Source organism: Anarrhichthys ocellatus, unplaced genomic scaffold (assembly GCF_004355925.1).
Source record: "Anarrhichthys ocellatus isolate YVR2014 unplaced genomic scaffold, GSC_Weel_1.0 scaffold18, whole genome shotgun sequence".
In the NCBI taxonomy this organism is placed as follows: domain Eukaryota; kingdom Metazoa; phylum Chordata; class Actinopteri; order Perciformes; family Anarhichadidae; genus Anarrhichthys; species Anarrhichthys ocellatus.
Genome location: NW_022280048.1, coordinates 5751121 through 5770381, shown reverse-complemented (window position 1 = coordinate 5770381; position 19261 = coordinate 5751121). Strand labels below are relative to the sequence as shown.

The 19261-nt window shown below is 43.8% G+C and overlaps 1 protein-coding gene across 6 annotated transcripts in view; it reads left to right on the top strand.

Moving 5' to 3' along the window:
* Positions 1-18080, top strand: part of srrm3 (serine/arginine repetitive matrix 3) — a 68778-nt gene extending 50698 nt beyond the window's left edge. For 2 of the 6 annotated variants that reach the window (XM_031857403.1, XM_031857402.1), the window contains exons 6-14: positions 312-380; positions 2522-2557; positions 2792-2842; positions 3424-3531; positions 5411-5573; positions 14660-14955; positions 15062-15316; positions 15400-15525; positions 17714-18080. In XM_031857403.1, the coding sequence (XP_031713263.1) occupies positions 312-380; positions 2522-2557; positions 2792-2842; positions 3424-3531; positions 5411-5573; positions 14660-14955; positions 15062-15316; positions 15400-15525; positions 17714-17981 (1372 nt within the window). In that variant the 3' untranslated portion in view covers positions 17982-18080. Of the gene's footprint in view, positions 1-311; positions 381-2521; positions 2558-2720; positions 2843-3423; positions 3532-5410; positions 5574-14659; positions 14956-15061; positions 15317-15399; positions 15526-17713 lie in introns of all 6 variants that reach the window. The other 4 variants (XM_031857407.1, XM_031857404.1, XM_031857408.1 and 1 more) reach the window with 4 other exon arrangements.
* Positions 18081-19261: the final 1181 nt, after the last annotated feature.

Below are 19261 nucleotides of genomic sequence, written 5' to 3'. Positions count from 1 at the left end.
GAGAGAGAGAGAGAGAGAGAGAGAGAGAGAGAGAGAGAGAGAGAGAGGGGGAGAGAGGGAGGGAGAGAGAGAGAGAGAAGGAACTGCTACATTGATGCAAAAGAGAAGAAAGAATAAGAAGGGAGAGGCAGATGATGAATGGAGCGGGGGACAAACAGTGAAAAATCAGCTGAGCTACTATAGGATGTCACCTTTACTAACAGTCCCCCGTGTGATGTATCGTAACAATGATGAGCGAGAAGACAGAAGTCAGCAGCGATCTGAGCCTCATTTTGCATTTTTGCAAATTCTCCCCCTCTCTCCACCAAAAGGTTTGGCAGCTCCTCACCCACTCACAGAGACAAGAAGAAAAAGAGTGGGAAGAAACACAAGCGAGACAGGTGAGTGTGTACAGGCTGTGTGTGAGTGTCATCACTGACATGTCATCACAAGAAAGAAAGTGTGACTTTTCAAGGGTTTATCAACTGTTGCCTTCACAGTGATGGCTGTGAAAGAAAGACAAGAAGAAAAGGGAAGGGAAGGAGGAAACATAGGAAGAAAGAGAAAAGGAGAAAAGGATATAAAATGGAAAGAATGTAGTAAAGGAAGAATGAAAAGAAGAAAAGGAAAGAGAAAGGGAAGGAGGAAAGACTAAAAGAATAAAAAGGAAGGGAAGATTGCAAGAAAAAAAGTCAAGAAGAAAAGGATAAAGGAAGTGAAAAAAGACGGGAAAAGAGGAAAGACTAAAAGATAGGAAGAAAATGGAAGTGAAAAAGGAAAGTAGGAAAGACAAGAAGAAAAAGGAAGGGGAAGAAAGAAAGGAAGAAAGACGGTTCAAGCGAGAGAAAGGCTGAAAGGAGCAGAGACTAAATGAAAAGGAAGGGAAGAAGAAAGTGAGAGTGACAGGAAACAAACGAAGAAGAGAGTAAAGAGCCAGAGCTCATCAACAGACACTTGTGAGAGCATCGCTGCACTGCCCCGCTCTTGTTTCCCACCTCTCATCCATCCACACACATCCGGGCACCACCCGCCCTCTCTCCTCCCCCATTCCCCCTCACACCAAAGCAGCTCTGCAATGCAGGTACTGTTGGTATATGAATAATGTATAGATGTTGAGGAGAAGGGGGGGGGCAGGATGGAGGGTTCCTCCCCCAGAGAGTATAGCCTCCTGCCACTCACTGGTCTCCTTTTTAAGGTTTCACATTATAGGAGGAGCTAAACATTCCTATATACCGCTGCTTGTTTGTAAAACACAACTCACTTTGACATAACAAGGCTTTTGTCTATTTTGATGCCCTTCATATATCTCACATATACCAAACTGCTATGTCCTGGTAGTAGAGGGTGAGGTGTGACCAGAGTGTGTGTGAGAGAAGAAGAAGAAGTAGCGTAACAAGCTCTCCAGAGTAACGCCTCATATGCAGCAGTCCGAGGCTGCTACCGGGGGCCACACAGCTCTGAGTCACATGTACATACTGTGACAGCTGTATTACTCCCCTTACAGTGAATCAACACACTTTGACCCGCCACTGCCTCCCACTCCACTGCATGCTTGTAGGTGTACATAACAGAGAGAGAGGGGGGGGAGGGGGGCGGGGTAGTGCTCTTCAGGAAAATAGCAGCAACTCTCACTAATCACCATGGAAACTGCAACAAGGGTGAAAGTGATATGGAGGTGATGTGTCAGTTGAGCGCTGAGGAATGGCCGGTCTCCCCATCGTTACTGTCCGCTCTGATACAGGGTCAGAGGGAAAGTGAACCTCGGTGTATTGTTCCTGCTGCATCACAGGGAGCAGCATCTTCTACGACCGGCGATAAATATAAACCAAGCGTGACATCCACCACCTGTAGAACACCAGCTGGGAGAGCCTGATGTGAGGGCGCCCTGTGCACACCTCTGCATATATGGACGTATGCGCTGGATTCAGAGGGCTGGAACACGTGCTGAAATATTCCGTTTATTTATAAAATACACAATCCTCCTGCCGTTCAAGGCAACTCGAACATGTTCCCGCGTCCGTGTCTGTTTGTAATATCTAGAATGCCGTTTTAATTCATACGTCGGTGCACATTTGTCTTTGAATGTGTTGCATGAGTAATTAGCTGTACCTAGACTCTAAATGAGTCTCGACTGCTTGGCAAGCTTTCACACCTTTAGAGACTTAACGTAGTTTCAACATTCTTTGGAGGTGTTTTTTTTAAATGTATATTAAAAAAAAAAAAGTAAATATAAATATGGCACACAGCACAGAATAGATTTTGGATTCAACCTCCAGCAGTTGTCCAAAATACCGCCTCCGATGTCCTAGAATTTATTTCAAGAAGCGAGTTTAGTAATTCCCAGAACCACGTCAAATCTGGAACATGGACACGTGGATTTAAAAATACCTTTTTCTTTTTTGTCTGGGAAGGTTAACCAGATTACTCAGTGCACCTGCTTGTTGGAACAGGCCCCCGCTGCACACTTGTATCATACTGAATATTTATTTTTCAGCTAATCAATATGGTGATTGTGGGATGTTTTTCTTCTTATCTTTTATAGATCTGCTTCTGGCTCCAGGAAAAAGAGGAGACACAGGTGTGTATGGAACAAGACATAAAAAACACAATACATTATAACATACATAATATGTGTACGGTGTGTGTTATTGTCATTTCTGCCTACTGATTGTTCAAAAGACAATGCAATCCATATGGGTGAGTGGTACACTGAGTTTCCTTTTTTTTCTTTTTTTACAAAGGGTGTGAATGCGTGTCTCCCATGCTTCAAAGTGCACGGCCTCATTGTCTCACGTATCACATTTGTTTTTAGATCGGGCAGCCCAAAGAACAAACACAAAGACAAGAACAAACAGAAAAAGAGGTGAGACGCACATAGAATCACTGTAATGCCATTTACATGTTAATGTTGAGCTGAAAGACCTACATGTCTGCTTGTTTCACATTGGTTATCAGTAACAGCTGATGTGCATACACACCGTTCAATGTGTAAGAATAAGCACGGTTTGTCCTCTGCACACAGTGAACCACACAGTGAACCACATGATCTCTGTCCCCAACAACGGGTCCAATTGGAATCACGTTCGGCCTCTCATAAATTTATATTGGTATTTTACCTCCATTATCTCCGGTTCGGACTCGCAGAGAATGCAAATGGCCATGCTGTGACGCACAGGGCGCATCTCCCAAGCGCCATGAGTCCAACGCGATTCCCGTGCCACACCTTGCGCACCCCCGCCTTGATTAGAATATATATGGGAAAGGGTTCGGCAGCGCATGAACTGTTTTACATATCATGAGATTGACTACTGAGCTCGCTGTGGCACGTGTGTGTCCCCCCCGTGATGTCTGCATACATACACATGGCTTTATGTATGTTCATGTATGCGTGTGTGTGTGTGTGTGTGTGGTGCACGTGTGCGTCCATTGGTCGTCATCCATCAGGTCCCCCGGTGAGACCCCCAGTAGGAGTTCACAGCGTCAAGGCAGCTGCTGTAGCTCCCGTAGCGCCTCCCTGTCCTCCACACGGAGCACCTCCAAATCTCCCGCCAGGTAGACTCCTCGACACACGCACACACACTCGCATGAACACCTCGGCTTTGTCTCGTCACACACTGGTATTGCTCCTCTGCCCGTCGAGCTGTTGCCCTGGTGACTGTCTTTCTCTCTCTTTTACTCTCGGCCCTGTGGAGACATATTAGGATGCCAGTGGGCCTCTTATAATAAGTCCCATTAAATAGCTGTGGTATCACTCTGTACTGGTGGCACCGTTTGTCATTTTATGGAGCATGGAGCGTCTTATTTTTCTTTTTAAAAAGCTGAATTTTCCATATAGTGTAGTTAGTGAAATGTCTGGGTTTCCGGTCTTGGATGTAGTGTTATTTGTATGATTGCAGCTGACATCCTATCTTATTATTTGTTTGTTTTGTTTTTTGCTATGACATGTTAAACAGCATTGGGCATTTATTCCAATTATTTTTCGAGCAAATAAGAGTGCAATGGGGCAGTTAATTAGATTTCTACTCCGAATACAAGTTATTCTTTCTCTAAGCAAGCCAAGGACAGGGCAGAGTATTTAATTTATGAAGTATTATGTCACGTTCAACCAACGTTATCAAAGTTTGAAGAATTTCCCTTAAAAGATAACACTGGTATTTTTGTTTTTGAGTCGAAGTGACCAACAATTTTTGAAATTGGTCCAGTATTGAGAGAGAACGCTGCAGCTGTAATGAAGTCGCTCGGGGTAGCTCCTCACCGGTGTTTTTGCCACTGACGGGCTGAGATTGTTATTCAAGTTATTATGGAAAGTATCTACAGAGAAATAAAACCTTTTTCTTTACCTTCTGCTTCATACTTTCTGTTTGTTATTGTGTGTCTCGCTGTGGCTTGTTCTGAAGCATCTAGCATCACATCCCCATTGCTGCAATCAGCTAAATATTCAGCCATGACATTGACAATCTTTTTTTTTTCATCTGCAGTGTTTTCCCTCAATACTGGACCAATTGTCCCCACAAAATACCACACATTCATCAAGCCACTTACTGCCACTTACGGCAAAGAGAAAGATCCGAAAGGATCAGATTAATCACATGTATGCTCAGAGCAATAGCCAATCAGAGATGAGGAGTTACCCTGCATCTGCTCCATTATACATTCCTTGAAGAACAATCTGTTGATTGATTTGTGTGAAATATTTAAAGGGATTGTTCGGCTTTTCTCAAGTGGGGTTGTATGAGGTGTTCATCCATAGTCAGTGTATTACCTGGAGCAGATGGAGGAGCAGATAACGGCTTCAGTTCACCATCGGAGAGGGCCGTCTGCCTGACGTGAACTTTTTTTTCCCCTAAAGAACATTTTGCTGCTGCCCCCGTCCCCAACAGACCATCATATCAAAACACACTATCGCTTTAATATCTACATGAAAAAGTGAAATTATACAACAATCTGTTATTTTATGATATAAAGATGAATAAATAGGAAATTGGTTGAAATGAACACAAAAAGAAAACTAGCCTGGAGCAGGAAATAAATTCTGCTGCTGGCAGTCGAGCTACATCAGAGGAATCAGAGAGAGAGAGAGTCGTACCACATCGACAAGTGCAGACACTGAAGATAAACAGAAATCAATGCAGCTTTATTCTTGTTCTAGAAACAGTAAACTACCTCATTCTGTAGAACTATACACGTTGACTCAGCTGCCATCTTCATCTCTCCCAGTGATATTTGGTACGATCGCTCCAATGTTTCAGACGGCGTGTGCTAGGCAAACCAAACTGGATAATTATCACGTCTTCTCGAGTTTGCTTGGAGTGGGAGTTAAAGTGAAGGGCTTCGGTATGGGCCCGATGGAGTTCAACAGAAGTCCCAGTGTATGAACATTCCTTTGGCTGTGCTTTACCCAGCGTGTCGCTGTGTGGCTCTGCTCTTCCAGACTGAACTCAAAGCACAAGATGGACGGACAAAAGGCGTCGGGCGTTTCGCCGTCCCCGGGCACCAACGCTCCGGCCGCGTGGCACAACGGGGACCACACCCAGCGGAGCCGCAACGGCAAGGCCGGCAGACTCAACCACGGCGAGGGCGAGAAAGGGCACGATGTATGTAATCTCCTCTATTTTGTTCACACACCCTCCCCTCCCCCCTCACCCACGCCAACGATATACAGTATCTGCCACAGTCTCTACAAATGAGTTTGATCTTGCTCCCTTTTTTGTGTTGGTTGACATGAATTCTCACCTTGTTTTGATATTGAAACATTTTCTTTCATTCTGTTATCAGTTATTCCTAGCTTGTAGGCCAGTTTATATTATTACTATTATTCTTTTTGACGTGTAAAAGACACTCCTGTCCTGTGTAAAAAAAACTTGCCGCTCCTGCTGCTTTGTTTCCGGTTCTCTTTGACTCCTCTGCCGTCTTGTTTTTCCTTTCGTTTTTTTTTCTTGTTGTTTGCCGGTAACAGAGGGAGGGAGCAAAGACAAGAGAGGTTCTAGTGGTTCTCTTCAGTCAACAATCGCATACTGCACCTCGGGTGGAAATATGAGCCGCACACATTTCCAAATGAAGGAGCAAAAAGATGTGTTGTTTCTGCAGAGCGGGTGCCTGCTAAGGCATGATAGAAATAAAAAGAAAGTTGAGCCAGGGACAGGTATGACTACTTCAGACATTTGCTCCCCCACAAAGGTCCATGCCTGTGAAGAAATATCACAGAAAAATGTGTCTATTGGGAATGATAACCTCCAAGTTTTACTGCAGATAAAGTCGTAATTAGCCAATGCTGCAAGAGTCACAATTACACGTCTGAGGGCGCTTCAAAGTGACAACAATCTGCCATTTCTCCTGGAACTGACAAATCCAATTACTTATGGAAAGTCTTGATCCTAGCATGCAAAAATGAATTGTTGCAAGGTACAGCTGGGCTGTATGGAAGATTTAAAATGCCTAAATAAAAGCAAATCAAATCAAACGGGACAATTATATTGCTTTTAGTCTTATAACGCAATTAATGGATATTAAAGTCACAGTTAAAGGGAAATCAGAGCATCTTTAGTTCCTGTAATGTGACATATTTCCACAGGAAACAGAATATTACAATAGTTAAAAGAAGGATTTAAATCAAATTATACAAGGAAAAGTTTAAGGGTTAATTTAGTAATTTATTTCCTCAACATTTGTTGAAAACAAAGTGTTCGCTTGCTGAAATCCAAACACACGCCTCCTTTTTAGATATTGCACTGCTAGTGTTATGTTCAAAATTTCTCAAACAAAAGGTAAAGGAAAAAGCCCCCCTCCTTGTTCAGAGGAGAAGAAGCATGCAAAGGGGAAGAGGCAGCCCCCCCCCTGCTCTCTTTCTTCCATCATTAAGCATGGCCGAATCAGCTGGTTGAAGTTTAAATCAAAAGGAATTTAATATACTAACAAAAGCAAATGCACTTACAAACTGAATTACACTATCAATAGTAATATTTCATGAAATAGAGGCCCCATCCGCACCACACGACAGACTGGTGTGTCCGCCTCATGGTCCAGATGAGGTCTGATTATCTCCGGGGATTCACAGTTTCTTTGTCTCTCCAAAGTCTCTGAAATGTCTCATATTACACATTCCTTAGCCCATCGATCAGCTCAGTGATTGGCTGAACCCTTCGGACTTCAGTCGGCCACTTCCTTGACCAATTCACCCCCCTTCTTGAAGGCTGTGCTCAGAAAGTCTTCAGCAACATCCCCCTCTCTCTGACTTTATGGCGGTGTCATAAATTCTCTGGTTTCTCATAGTGCACAACAAATTCAGTAACTCTCCCTTTAGTTTAAACCTTCTACAAGTAAACATATTGTAACACATAATATCCATCGCTAGGAGCGCTTTAAACTTAAATTCCTCACACTAGATACCTACAAGTTAACAGTCTTGTGCGGTTACATGTGATGGGCGGGTTAGCTATTTTTTCCAAAATCACATTTGATTTAATATATTTACGTAACCGCCGAGTTCAAGATGAGTCATCGAAAACACTTGAATATTTTACCTGATTCTAATATTAAAATTGTATTTCCCATTGTGCTGTGTCGTTAAGATCTAATCTCAACACAGAAAACAAAGTGCAACGGTGTATTGCATTTCAGAGTTGTCCAGCAGAGAGCAGCAGAGACCTGCCAGCACTAAAGGAAACTACAGCGTTGTCATGAGGGAGCCGCCTTCTTTCTTCAAATGAACACGCATCACACATCCATCAGAAACAGTCAGAATGTGACTCAATTTAGAATCAATAGCACTAGCTAAATCACTTTCCTTTTAACACATTCATTTGATCATGACACAGTTAATGTGTGTTGTATTTCACTGTATTTCTTTGTTCAATCTGATTTCTTTTATGTAGGCATTTTAAATCTCCCACAGAAACGATGTTGTGTTAATGAATTACAATGACGACACAGGGTGGACCCTCTGAGTAATGAAATCTTCAAATAAACCTCCACATATTGTCCACAATAGGCTCCTGGAGTGTTATAAATCATATTTATTCCCCTCTACGTGTTTAATATGGAACTGCTCCTTGTTTGTTTTGGCTCTTTTGAAAGTAAGCCTCTCTGTTTGTCTCTGATTACCTCGAAGACACTGAGTTTTAAATCCATTCCTGCTATAATGGAAACAACCTTGCTATTCCATACGGTAAATGGATCACCGGAGCTACGGCAGAATGACGGCCGATTATGTTGAGAGCGAAACAAAAGACACTTAGACTGTAGGGATCACTTGTGAAACCATCTGTCTCTGTTGAATATGCATCCAAATGGGACAAAAGGGATGTCTTCTATTTTCTCCTCCAGCTTGCATGTGTCTCTGAGGTCTTATCTGGTCTTTCTCTCTCTCTGCTTATTTCATTCATTACTGTTTCTTTTTTTTCCTTATCAAAAGTATTAAGTGGTATTTGCCCATGAATAAATGCCCAAATCTTTCTGTCTCGTTTATATAAAAAGCACTCAAATGCTTTGGAACCGGACCAAGTAGGTTAACTGGGTATGTGTAATAGTTTCTTCTTGTCAATACAGTTGTCTTTCTTCTCAAGCACATGCTCTGCTCAGTGATAGATCCTCTTCTCCTCCAGGCGTCCCGACAGCTCCTGCCAAACCACCAGGAGTTAAACACACGCTCCTCTCTACTGTTTTACTCTGCCATGTCCACGTGCATGTTGCCCCTATCGGTGGCAGTGTCTCCTCTGTCCCTGGCGTTTGTTTCTACTCCATCTGCTCGGGCCAGTGGAGAATGGCAAGGGAGGTCTTCTTTGATCACGTCCGTTAGAGCCATTCAGTTGGGATGTGGCGAGAGGGGAGCATTTAATTGGCTCGCCCGTTTCATAAGCAGCATCTTTGTAGCGTAAAGCGATGTTGCCATTCTTGTTAATCTCCACCAAAAGCTAAAATACTTCTTTCGTGATAATCCCCAAACCGAAATCTCCGCTCGGGGATGGTCATGTGTGACAGATCCTGGATTCCACTGAAGTTTGACTTTACTGCAGCAGTTGTGTGGTTTAGCAAATGTTCTGTACAGCAGCTCTGGTTGTGTATATATATATATATACTATATACAGTGGGTACGGATAGTATTCAGACCCCTTTAAATTTTTCACTTTGTTTCATTGCAGCCATTTCCTAAAATCAAAAAAGTTCATTTTATTTCTCATTAATGTACACTCAGCACCCCATCTTGACAGAAAAAAACAAATGTAGAAATTTTTGCAAATTTATTAAAAAAGAAAAACTGAAATATCACATGGTCATAAGTATTCAGACCCTTTGCTCAGTATTGAGTAGAAGCACCCTTTTGAGCTAGTACAGCCATGAGTCTTCTTGGGAATGATGCAACAAGTTTTTCACACCTGGATTTGGGGATCCTCTGCCATTCTTCCTTGCAGATCCTCTCCAGTTCCGTCAGGTTGGATGGTGAACGTTGGTGGACAGCCATTTTCAGGTCTCTCCAGAGATGCTCAATTGGGTTTAGGTCAGGGCTCTGGCTGGGCCAGTCAAGAATGGTCACAGAGTTGTTCCGAAGCCACTCCTTTGTTATTTTAGCTGTGTGCTTAGGGTCATTGTCTTGTTGGAAGGTGAACCTTCGGCCCAGTCTGAGGTCCAGAGCACTCTGGAAGAGGTTTTCTTCCAGGATATCTCTGTACTTGGCCGCATTCATCTTTCCTTCAATTGCAACCAGTCGTCCTGCCCCTGCAGCTGTCAAGATGGGGTGCTGAGTGTACATTAATGAGAAATAAAATGAACTTTTTTGATTTTAGCAAATGGCTGCAATGGAACAAAGAGTGAAAAATTTAAAGGGGTCTGAATACTTTCCGTATCCACTGTATATCATCTCAGTTTGTGTTCCTGTAGTCGTCCTCTAGCCCCGTTTTGGAACGGTCTCATCCGCAACATGGGGGACACTCCCGGACGCTTCCCGTAGAAAAGCCTGTGCACTGCTCTTTATCGGCGGTGGAGAAGTTAAGCAAGACATGCGTTTGCTAAAAAAACGAGTTAGTCCTTCTCCTTGAAGCCTTCGCTCTGGAAAAACTGAACATATTTTCATGAAAGCGTAAATCTCAGCTTCGTGCAGCGTGTACGAGTTTGCTTTTAAGGGTGAAATGGGCTCCTTGCTGCTCCATTTGACCAATGGGGGCAAAGCAAAAAAACTCAACTTCCCACCAATCATAGATAAAGTGGACGTTTACAGGAGACTCGACAGATGTATCCATCTTTTGTACCATTTTCTTTATTTTAAATAAAAAGTCACAAAACAACCTTGTCAAACCCACGGTCAGTACACAGCAGTAAACATGCTAGCAGATGCTAGCTCCTGTCATGTGACCCTCACCTTGCGGGTCATGGTGGTCTGTTGGGAGCCTCCCGGGTGTTTACTGCTCTCTGGTCCATCACGGCTGGGTTGCAACAGAATTATTCACAGAAGACGCAGCACTGAAACATTGACCAGGACAAGATGCACAAAGACGAGATTGATCTTTCATCTGAAGTGCTTTCCGATATATGTTTTGAGGCCCGTGCGGCTGGTTTGGTAAATGCATGTGCTGAACCTCCCTAAATCTGATAAAGAGCAGCGCACAGACGGGAAGCATCCAGGACTCTCTCCTACACAGTGAATGAGCCTGTCCCAAACTGGGCCAGTCGTCCTCTTGCTCATTATTAATAGATGTCTTCAAACACTTCAAACACACGTACATGGACTCTTGAAAAATAACTATAGGACAACTCACACATGTATTAACATGATTGTTATTTTAAAGGGACCCAAGCCACTTTGAGCGTAAGCTCCCCCCTCCCGTTGGCGTTAACAGTTTGAACAGCAGATTTGACAAAGCTCCTTGGGCTCTCTCTCGCTCACCGTACCTGTGTTTACAGTGATACATAAGTCAAAGAGATTGCCTGGAAGAAAGCTGCCCTACAGTACAGAGTAGAGAAGTGGTGCTATACTGAAGAAGACCAGGGCCAAAATGTGACTGGGGTCCCTTTCAAATGTGCTGACTCTCTAGTTGTCCATCTTCGCAGTGACCGCCCCTCTAACACTCTTCTGCCCTTCCTCCTCCTCCTCCTCCTCTTCCTCTCATACCTGTTCATCTGTGTCATGTGTGACTCACGTCTCACCTCTTGTTGTCCCGGCCTTTTTCTTCCCACGTATATCTCTCACATCTGCCAGCTCTGCATGTCCTCCTCCCTCCCCGCCCCCCTCCTCCTCCTCCTCCTCCTCCTCCTCCCCCTCCCCCTCCCTTTCTCCTATAGCTATAGTCTACTCGACATGGATGTCCACTAATATGATAATTAACTCTATCCACTTACCTCTATCACCCCCTCCCCCACTTCCCCTCCCGTTTTGATACAAATATGGCTGCATTTGTACAAGCGAAAAAGACAAAGCAAATCATGTAGTTTATAGATTTCATCCTTTGTTTTAGTTTGATTTGAATTCCATCTGGATTTTTATTTTTGTTTTGTTTTCTCCCCTCTATTTTCTTTGTACTTTTTGGTTTGTTTATTTCTCCTTAGTCTCTGGACACCGTATGTAGCTTTGATACTAAAAGAGGTCATTGTCTTTTTCCCATTTCGCTGCGGAGAACATTCCTTTCTCCTTTTTTCTTTTTTTCTTTCTTTCCTTTTTTTTGTTGATATTGCATACGTGTCACTGATTGAAATGGAAGGTAGGTAACGCTTTGCCTACGCACGTGATCTTTATGCAGATGAGAATGTGACAAGCACCCTAGCCTGAGTGACGTCAATGTTTCTCTCTCTCTCTCGCTCTCTCTCTCTCTCTCTCTCTCTCTCTGTTATTTACCAAATCTCTAACCAAATTGATTTTACTTCATCAATTATGATTGGATTACGTAGAGCTCTGGTTTTTCTCTTTCCTCCTTAACTTCATTCTGAAGTCCAATATCCTGCTCTATCTTCCAGGTCCATTTCTTTCTCCAGTTTTGTTTTCTTTCTGTTTTGGTAGAATGCATTCCTGTTTGTCCAGCATCTCTCTGTCTGTTGGTGAATTAGTACATCCGTCTTATGATTTTCACCATATTGATTTCCACGACTGTTTCTAACAACTTGTCATAAGCACCAGTGGTTGTGTGTCTTCTTATTATACCGCTTAGTTGTCTTCTCTCTAGTGGAGAACGGCTCTTCTTTCTGCAGCGGCCAGTCGGTGCTTTTGTTGTTCCTCAGATCACGAAGCCGTTCAGACTGCATATTGTAATGCATGCGAGAGAGAGAGACAGCTGTATTTGGTTTCAAACAAAGACGGCTGTTGGAGATTGACTCTCTTTTTATGACCTGCTTACAATGAGCAGTGTATAACTGTGCATCACAAGTCTCAGCCCCTAACTCCCACTGAAGCACTCGTCCAGTTTCTATTTTTATTGAATGCTTAAAATAGAGGTTGGGAATATGTTTTAACTCACCCTCTACCAAACACAGATTATAGGATAAGGCTGGCATTACTCATTACATGTTTTTTCTCACTATGAGCAAATCCCTTAAAAAAATACCTAAATCAGCATTGGTTTGTTGCTCAGTCAATACTTTCTGACTTTGCTACTATTAGCAATATAAGTTCCCACTGAAGATGTACAATTTTAAAAATGGGTCACAAATATGTAGTTTTATTATTAACCAAGACTAAGAGTCTACAGCTAGTGGCTCAGTAAAGCTAAACAAAGCGGTCCTTAGAGGTAAAATGCTAACGTTAGCATGCTAACATGTTCAAAATGAGAATGCGAACATGCTGATGTTACGCAGGTATAATGCTCACCATGTTACAACATTAGCTAATTCGCAATAACCACAAAATACAGCTGAGACTGATGGGGAAGTCATTAGTTTTGCAGGTATTTGGTCATAAACCAAAATATTGAACAAAATGAATTTGACCTGATGCTGGCACTAGACCAGAGGATCACCAACGTCAGAGGGTTTCATGAACGTCTGTATTAAATTACATGGCAAATCATCCAATAGTTGTTGAGATATTTCAGTCTAGTCCAAAATTGGACCAGACGACCGACACTTCCATCCATAGAGCCAAGCTAGCTGCTCCAGGTAAGGCTCGATATATATTCCTTAAACATCTGGGCACCGTAGTTTTTTAGCAAAGGTCACTCAAACTGAAGTAAATATGAATATATTAACATTAAAAAATAAACTATTTTATACAGCTTTAAACACATTTGAAATACAGAGTATTGCCCGCCTTATCCTTTAAGACAGTGGTCATTTTGAAAGCTGCTAGCTTCAAGTTAATTGAGTCCTTTCGTGAGTCTAAAAGTAGCCTTTCACTTTAAAATCCCAAAGGATCAAATCACATTTGTATTGTTTTATCAGTTAGATGCAATTTTACTGACCTTTCACTGACCACATGCTTTTCTGGGGTTTTAACATTAGTCACTCACCCAAACAATTCCCTTTGAATGCTATGAAATGTGGTTGAACCCAAGCCAATCTCAGTGCAAGGCTCACTGTTGTTATATGTAGCGACAGCTCCCTGGAACTACATTAACAGAAGAGTTGGCTATTGTGTAAACAGGTGCCCTGTATCAGGGAGCCTGTGAGCACAAACACAAATGGTACCCAGTAGAAGCCAAGGCCGTTACTGCAGCCTGTAAACGTGTCGGGCAGTAAAATAACACCTGCCCTGCGGTAGATACTACATGGAGAGGAAAAATGGTGAAGAAAATACCTCAAACTCTCGCCAGCCAGTTGTTCTCTGATGTTTAGGAAGGTGGCTGGGCCCAGAGGATTTACTCTCTGTGTGAGGGATTCCCTGCACATTGTGGTTTTCCTCTTTGCTTTTGAGTTCTTTTCCATTGATTTCCATGCATTGTCTCATGAGTCACTGGCAGGGAAGGGTTTTGTGTCTTTTTCTCTTGCATTTTGTGAATCTAATGATGCACTTATGTTGCCCCACTTTTCCCTTTTCTTCATACCTTACCTACTAAAGGAGGGAATACCACTTTATTGGTAAGTGGATGTTAACCAGAAGGGAGTTAAACAAGAGTAACCATTAAAAAAAACAAAGAAAATGGGTCGCTGTTCACATCTCAGCAATTGTCTTCAGGAAAAAAAAATCCAGAAAGAGAAAAATTGAGTAGCAGACGATTTGTTTTCTGATTCGATTGATTCAATAATTGTGATCTTTATTTTGTTCCTTCCATTTCTGTGATGTTCCGTCAAGTTGTCTTCTCTTTCTGTTTTGTTTCATTTTTTTTAACCATTACTAAAAAAAAAAAGAAAAAAAAAACTCTGAAGAAGTCCTCTTTTTCTACTCTACAAAATCTGTAGCTCTGTACTTTCTGCCTTTGCTCTTTAACTTATTTGGTTCACAGTTTTGTTTAAATTTTTTTCCCTCTCTTCCTCCTCCTAGTTTTTTTGTTTGTTTTTGCGATTATGATTTCTTCAACTCATTATGGTTTTGCATGCCAAGTATTGCATGCGCTGCACCATAGAGGACTATCTATAAGCCATATGGAGAAAACCTAGACCTTTTTCTTTTAGATGTTTACCTTCTTTTGGCAAGTACACCGTAGCGCTCAATCACCAACCTGGAAACACTCTAATGCTCTTTTTGTCCTTTTTTTCTTTTTTTGTTTTCTTTCTTCTTCTTTTTTTTTTTTTTTTTTCCTTTGTTGGTCATCATTTCTTTCTACAGAAGCTCCGTCTGCTGACCGCTAGCTCTGCAGGCATCCAGTCCACTCTGCTGAGAGAGCACAGGCTCCACAGCGCCCCCAGCAGGAGCCAAGCGGGACAGATGTGCGCGTCAGGAGAGGCTGGGAGTGTGGATGGGAGGAACACAGCTGTGGGGAGCTCCGTCACCCAGGCGACAGGGAGGAGAGGGAGCCAGAGAGGCCAGAATAAGACCTCCCGCTCCCCTGCTCACAGCAGCGACTCGGCCCACTCCCAGCGCAACCCCACCCACAGAGCGAGGAACTCTCGTCGTCAGAGAAAGTAAGTTTGTCTCTCGCCGCACGACTTCCCCCATCTTTTCACTTTAGCTGCACCACTGAGAGACAACCATTTGACATCTGCTGCATTACACTTCCCATCACCCCAGGACAAAAGGCGGCCACTCTTCCAAGCGCCACCACCGCTCCAGTCGGGGTCAGGCACACCACCGGAGCCCGTCGGCGTCTCCGGGACACCACCCACACGCGTCGTCGGGCAGGAAGAAAGAGGAGTCCCGGAGCAAGCCCAACCTCCGGCAGCGCAACAGCTCCTGGAGCAGCGGGCACTCGTCCTCGCGCTCCGCCTCCAGAGACAGGGGCCCCAGCAAGGCCAAGTCCCCACACAACAGACAGAACAACTCCAGGTGAAACCTCCTTTCTCTGTCACACTCTTCTTTCTACTGTGCTTTGCTGTCGCTGTTCTGATGGCGTCCTGTGTGTCACGCAGAGAGAAGGACAGCCCCAACCGCTCCGACACCGACAGCCGAGCTCGCCGCCGCTCACGCAGCTACTCGCCCATTCGCAAGAGGAGAAGAGATTCGCCCAGCTTCATGGAGGCTCGCAGGATCACCAGGTAACGCAGCAGTCCAGCATCATAAACCTCCTCCTAATGTGTTGTAAAGATTATTTATCTGCTCATACATTTTTTTCCCCCCACAACTCATCTGCTGTGTGGACTTTCTTCCAGCAGAACACAGAGTAACGCGCCTCCAACGAGACAGTTTGTTTGTGTTGAATTTTATTTTCAGCTTTCATACGTCTGGAAATAACAGCACTTTAACGTGACACACTTTTTGCTGGAGGTAAGTTACGCTCTGCAGTTAAAACGTTTCCCATCATTTAACTGGAGCGCACTCACGCCGGAGCAAACGTCGCTCTTCTACAGCCGCAAATTACTACAATGACAAGCAAAAGGAAATAAAACGAGGGGAATTTGTTCCTGCTTTAACTCACAAGTGGAAATTGTAAGAACCACATTCAGATCCATTTAATCCTTTAAAGAGCAGAAATGAAATACTGCATGCATTAGCCAATGAGGTGTTTACATAGGGTTTAGGTTAGGGGGACACTATGAAGTGAAACAGAAAATAGTATGTCCTGTTTGCCTACATTAATATCATGTAGCTATGATGAAGTTGGTTACTTCCACAGTAATTATACAAAACAAAATATTAGAATTTTTTGTAAATCGCTGCAATGTTAATGCAATAAGCCTATAATAGTGTTGTCTTTCCTTGAGAGAGGCCGGTCCTTTACCTCCTTAATCAGAGGATTGACGGTCAAGTCTGACTTTGGAGAATACTAACTCGACATAAAAACAGATAAAAGGATTTCTTGTTGTTGTTTCTTTACTCTGAAAACATGTGGAGGAAGACCTTTCTTTTCAGCCCTGATCGGCACCTGCAGGATGTAGTTTGTGGTGCTGTTGAACTGTATTGTGTTTCACCGGCAGGTGTTTCAATGCATTCAAATCAATGCGACTGAATAACAGAGACACCCCTCTCAGGAAATACAGTTCAACAGCACCACAAACTACAGCCCGCAAAATGACCATGAAGTTCTCTAAAACAGTCTCAACAAACACTGAACTTTAGAAGCCTCCTGAATGGGTTATTCATTTAGGATTCATTAGGTACTTTTAACTTGCTGTACCTAATAAACTGGTGGCCGAGTGCACGTAACAAAAAAGGCACAAAACAGATACAAAAAGTATGATAACAAACGCCAAGACACATCTGTATTGATTTATTAAGCTTTCTTGATCTGCTGATTTCTTTGTGTGGTGTTCACGTCGCCTCTCTCCCCTCTCACAGAAGCGTTAATAGACATGGGTCAAATGTGTGTACCTTGTCATCTCTCACTCCAGTCCTTAAGGTCCTGCCTCACAAGACAGACGGGATGCTGTTGAACAGAGCCGCCGCAGGCTAGTTACCACGGTAACAGTTGCCGCGCAGCAGGATCCGAGTAGTCCGACTCCTGAAGCTGAACAGCAAACCATCAGAGCTCCGCCTGAGTAAACCTGGCCTCCTCCTGTTTTTTTCTTCTTCTTCTTCTTCTTCTGTCCTCTTTCTGCTGCTGCTTCATTCAAATTGACACAAAGAAACTCACACCAGCTCGAAAGCTACACCCCTCTGCGGTTCTGCACTAATGTTGTAACACGGGGAGATTAAAACGCTATCAAGGTTTATTTTAGAGGATATCTCCATCGCGCAGGCTGTGGATTCCCAAGGCAGACGCGAAAGACAAAAAGCTTCGGCTGCGTTATCTGCACGCCGCTGAAATGACAAGGTGAAACACACCTTGTAGCAGCGGGGATACCTTGATAGCGTTTATCTCTCCCCGCACTGTTGACTCCACCATTTCTCTGGGTGTTGGCCTCCACTGAGAAGACGAGGTTCTTTAGGAAACTAACAGCTAATTACCTTACAGGAAGCACTTCCAGGGTGGCTCTTAACAAGGCAATTTATGCTTAAGCTTAAACTAACGACATGCATTTCTCTGCAAAGTGAGTGTGTGTGTGTGTGATTAAACAGCTTGCACTATTTGTTTTTAACCCGTGTAGCTGCTCTCTTTCAGATCATCAATCCACCACTTCTGTAGTCTAACACTGATCGGCTCTCAACCAACTAAATCTTGTCTTAACACATCATGTGTTTAACATCAGTGCCAGACAAAGGCCATGACCTTGACAAACTGGTCTGGCGTCTGGTCTAACGCTCCATCCTCCCCCTCTCTCCTCTCCCCCTCTCTCTTCTCCCCAGTGCTCGGAAGCGGCCGATCCCGTACTACCGGCCCAGCCCTTCGTCGTCCAGCTACGACAGCAGCCCGTCGCGGTCCAGCCGCAGCCGCAGCTACAGCAGCTACAGCCGCAGCCGGAGCCACAGCCGGAGCCACAGCCGGAGCCACAGCAGAAGCCGGAGCCGGAGCTGGAGCCGCAGCCAGAGCCGGAGCTGGAGCCGCAGCAAGAGTCGCTCCCGCAGCCACCACAGCTACTACAGCCGCAGCAGCTACGACAGCCCCGGCTTCTGAGCGCCACACACAAACAGGAGTCCCGTTACATGTTACTGTGCTCTGGTTCAGTCGTGATCTTTACCAAGCCCTCCTCGGAGCCGTATGCTGTACAGTCCGGGGGCCCCAAACTCCTCGACCCGAGACCATTATCTCTCTCCAAACACAGAGCCCGGATCAAACAGGAGAAATAGCACATTACTATGAAATTTGCCGTCACTGTTCATGTCTTCACGTAAACAAGGTATTAAATGGAAATGGTTCACCACGCGTCGCAAAATTCAGTTTGGTAGAGCCCAAAGAACAAATCTCGCTGTATGTTAGCACTTTCTTTCTCTTCCTTCACAACGCAACCAAAAATGAATCCATTAAAAAAAACGATATACTATATAAATACATATATATATACCCTAACAATAGGAGCTGAATAGAAGACAAAAAGAGGACACGTTGACGGCTTGCTGTACATTTCAGTTTGTTTTCCCCTTATCATGTACTCGTCTCCCCAAAGACTTCCGTTCCATTGAAGCACAGAGATCAACAGAAGTTCGAACAAAGGAGAGGTCGGCTGATGAAATAGGGAGAAGAAGAAAAAAAAGAACTTTTTTTTTAATGATAAAAATTGTATTGTATAGGTTTGTCTGTATAGATGTAAAGTCTCTTGAGTTCCGGCTTTGTAAACTATGCACTGTATATTCCATCTCGTTGGAGGAGGTTTGTTTAGCATGATGCATCAGGAGAGACTTGCTGCTGGAAGGAGAGTACCTGGCCCAAATGAACGGTGCCAGGGTGCATCTGTGCTCCCCGCTGGCCTATACAGAAAGTCAGTCACCTGCATACACAGGGGGATGGGACGGGGGTAGGGAGGGGGGGGGGGGGGGGGGGGGGACTATTTATTATGTAATTTTACTCTTCCCTGTTTAAATTATCATGTTGATTCTGCTAACCTTGACTTTATGAGTGTGTGTGTGTGTGTGTGTGTGCGTGTGTGTGTGTGTGTGTGTGTGCGCGTGTGCGTGTGTGTGTGTGCGCGCGCGCACACAGTTGTGCGTGTACCTCCTCTGCAATGACCAGTGAGGAAAGGATTGACATGTACATCACTGTAGCCGGCACCTATACGGCTGCTGTGTGGTACTGTACAGGAAAAACTGTCTGCAAAAAGTCTCCATGCACACATTTGTGTAGACCACAGCTATTTATGATTCTACTGTATTCATTTGTTTATTTATTGGGTTATTTATGATCTAATTTATTACCATTTATTTATCATTGTTTTGCCATGAGCAGTAAAGCAGTTGGAT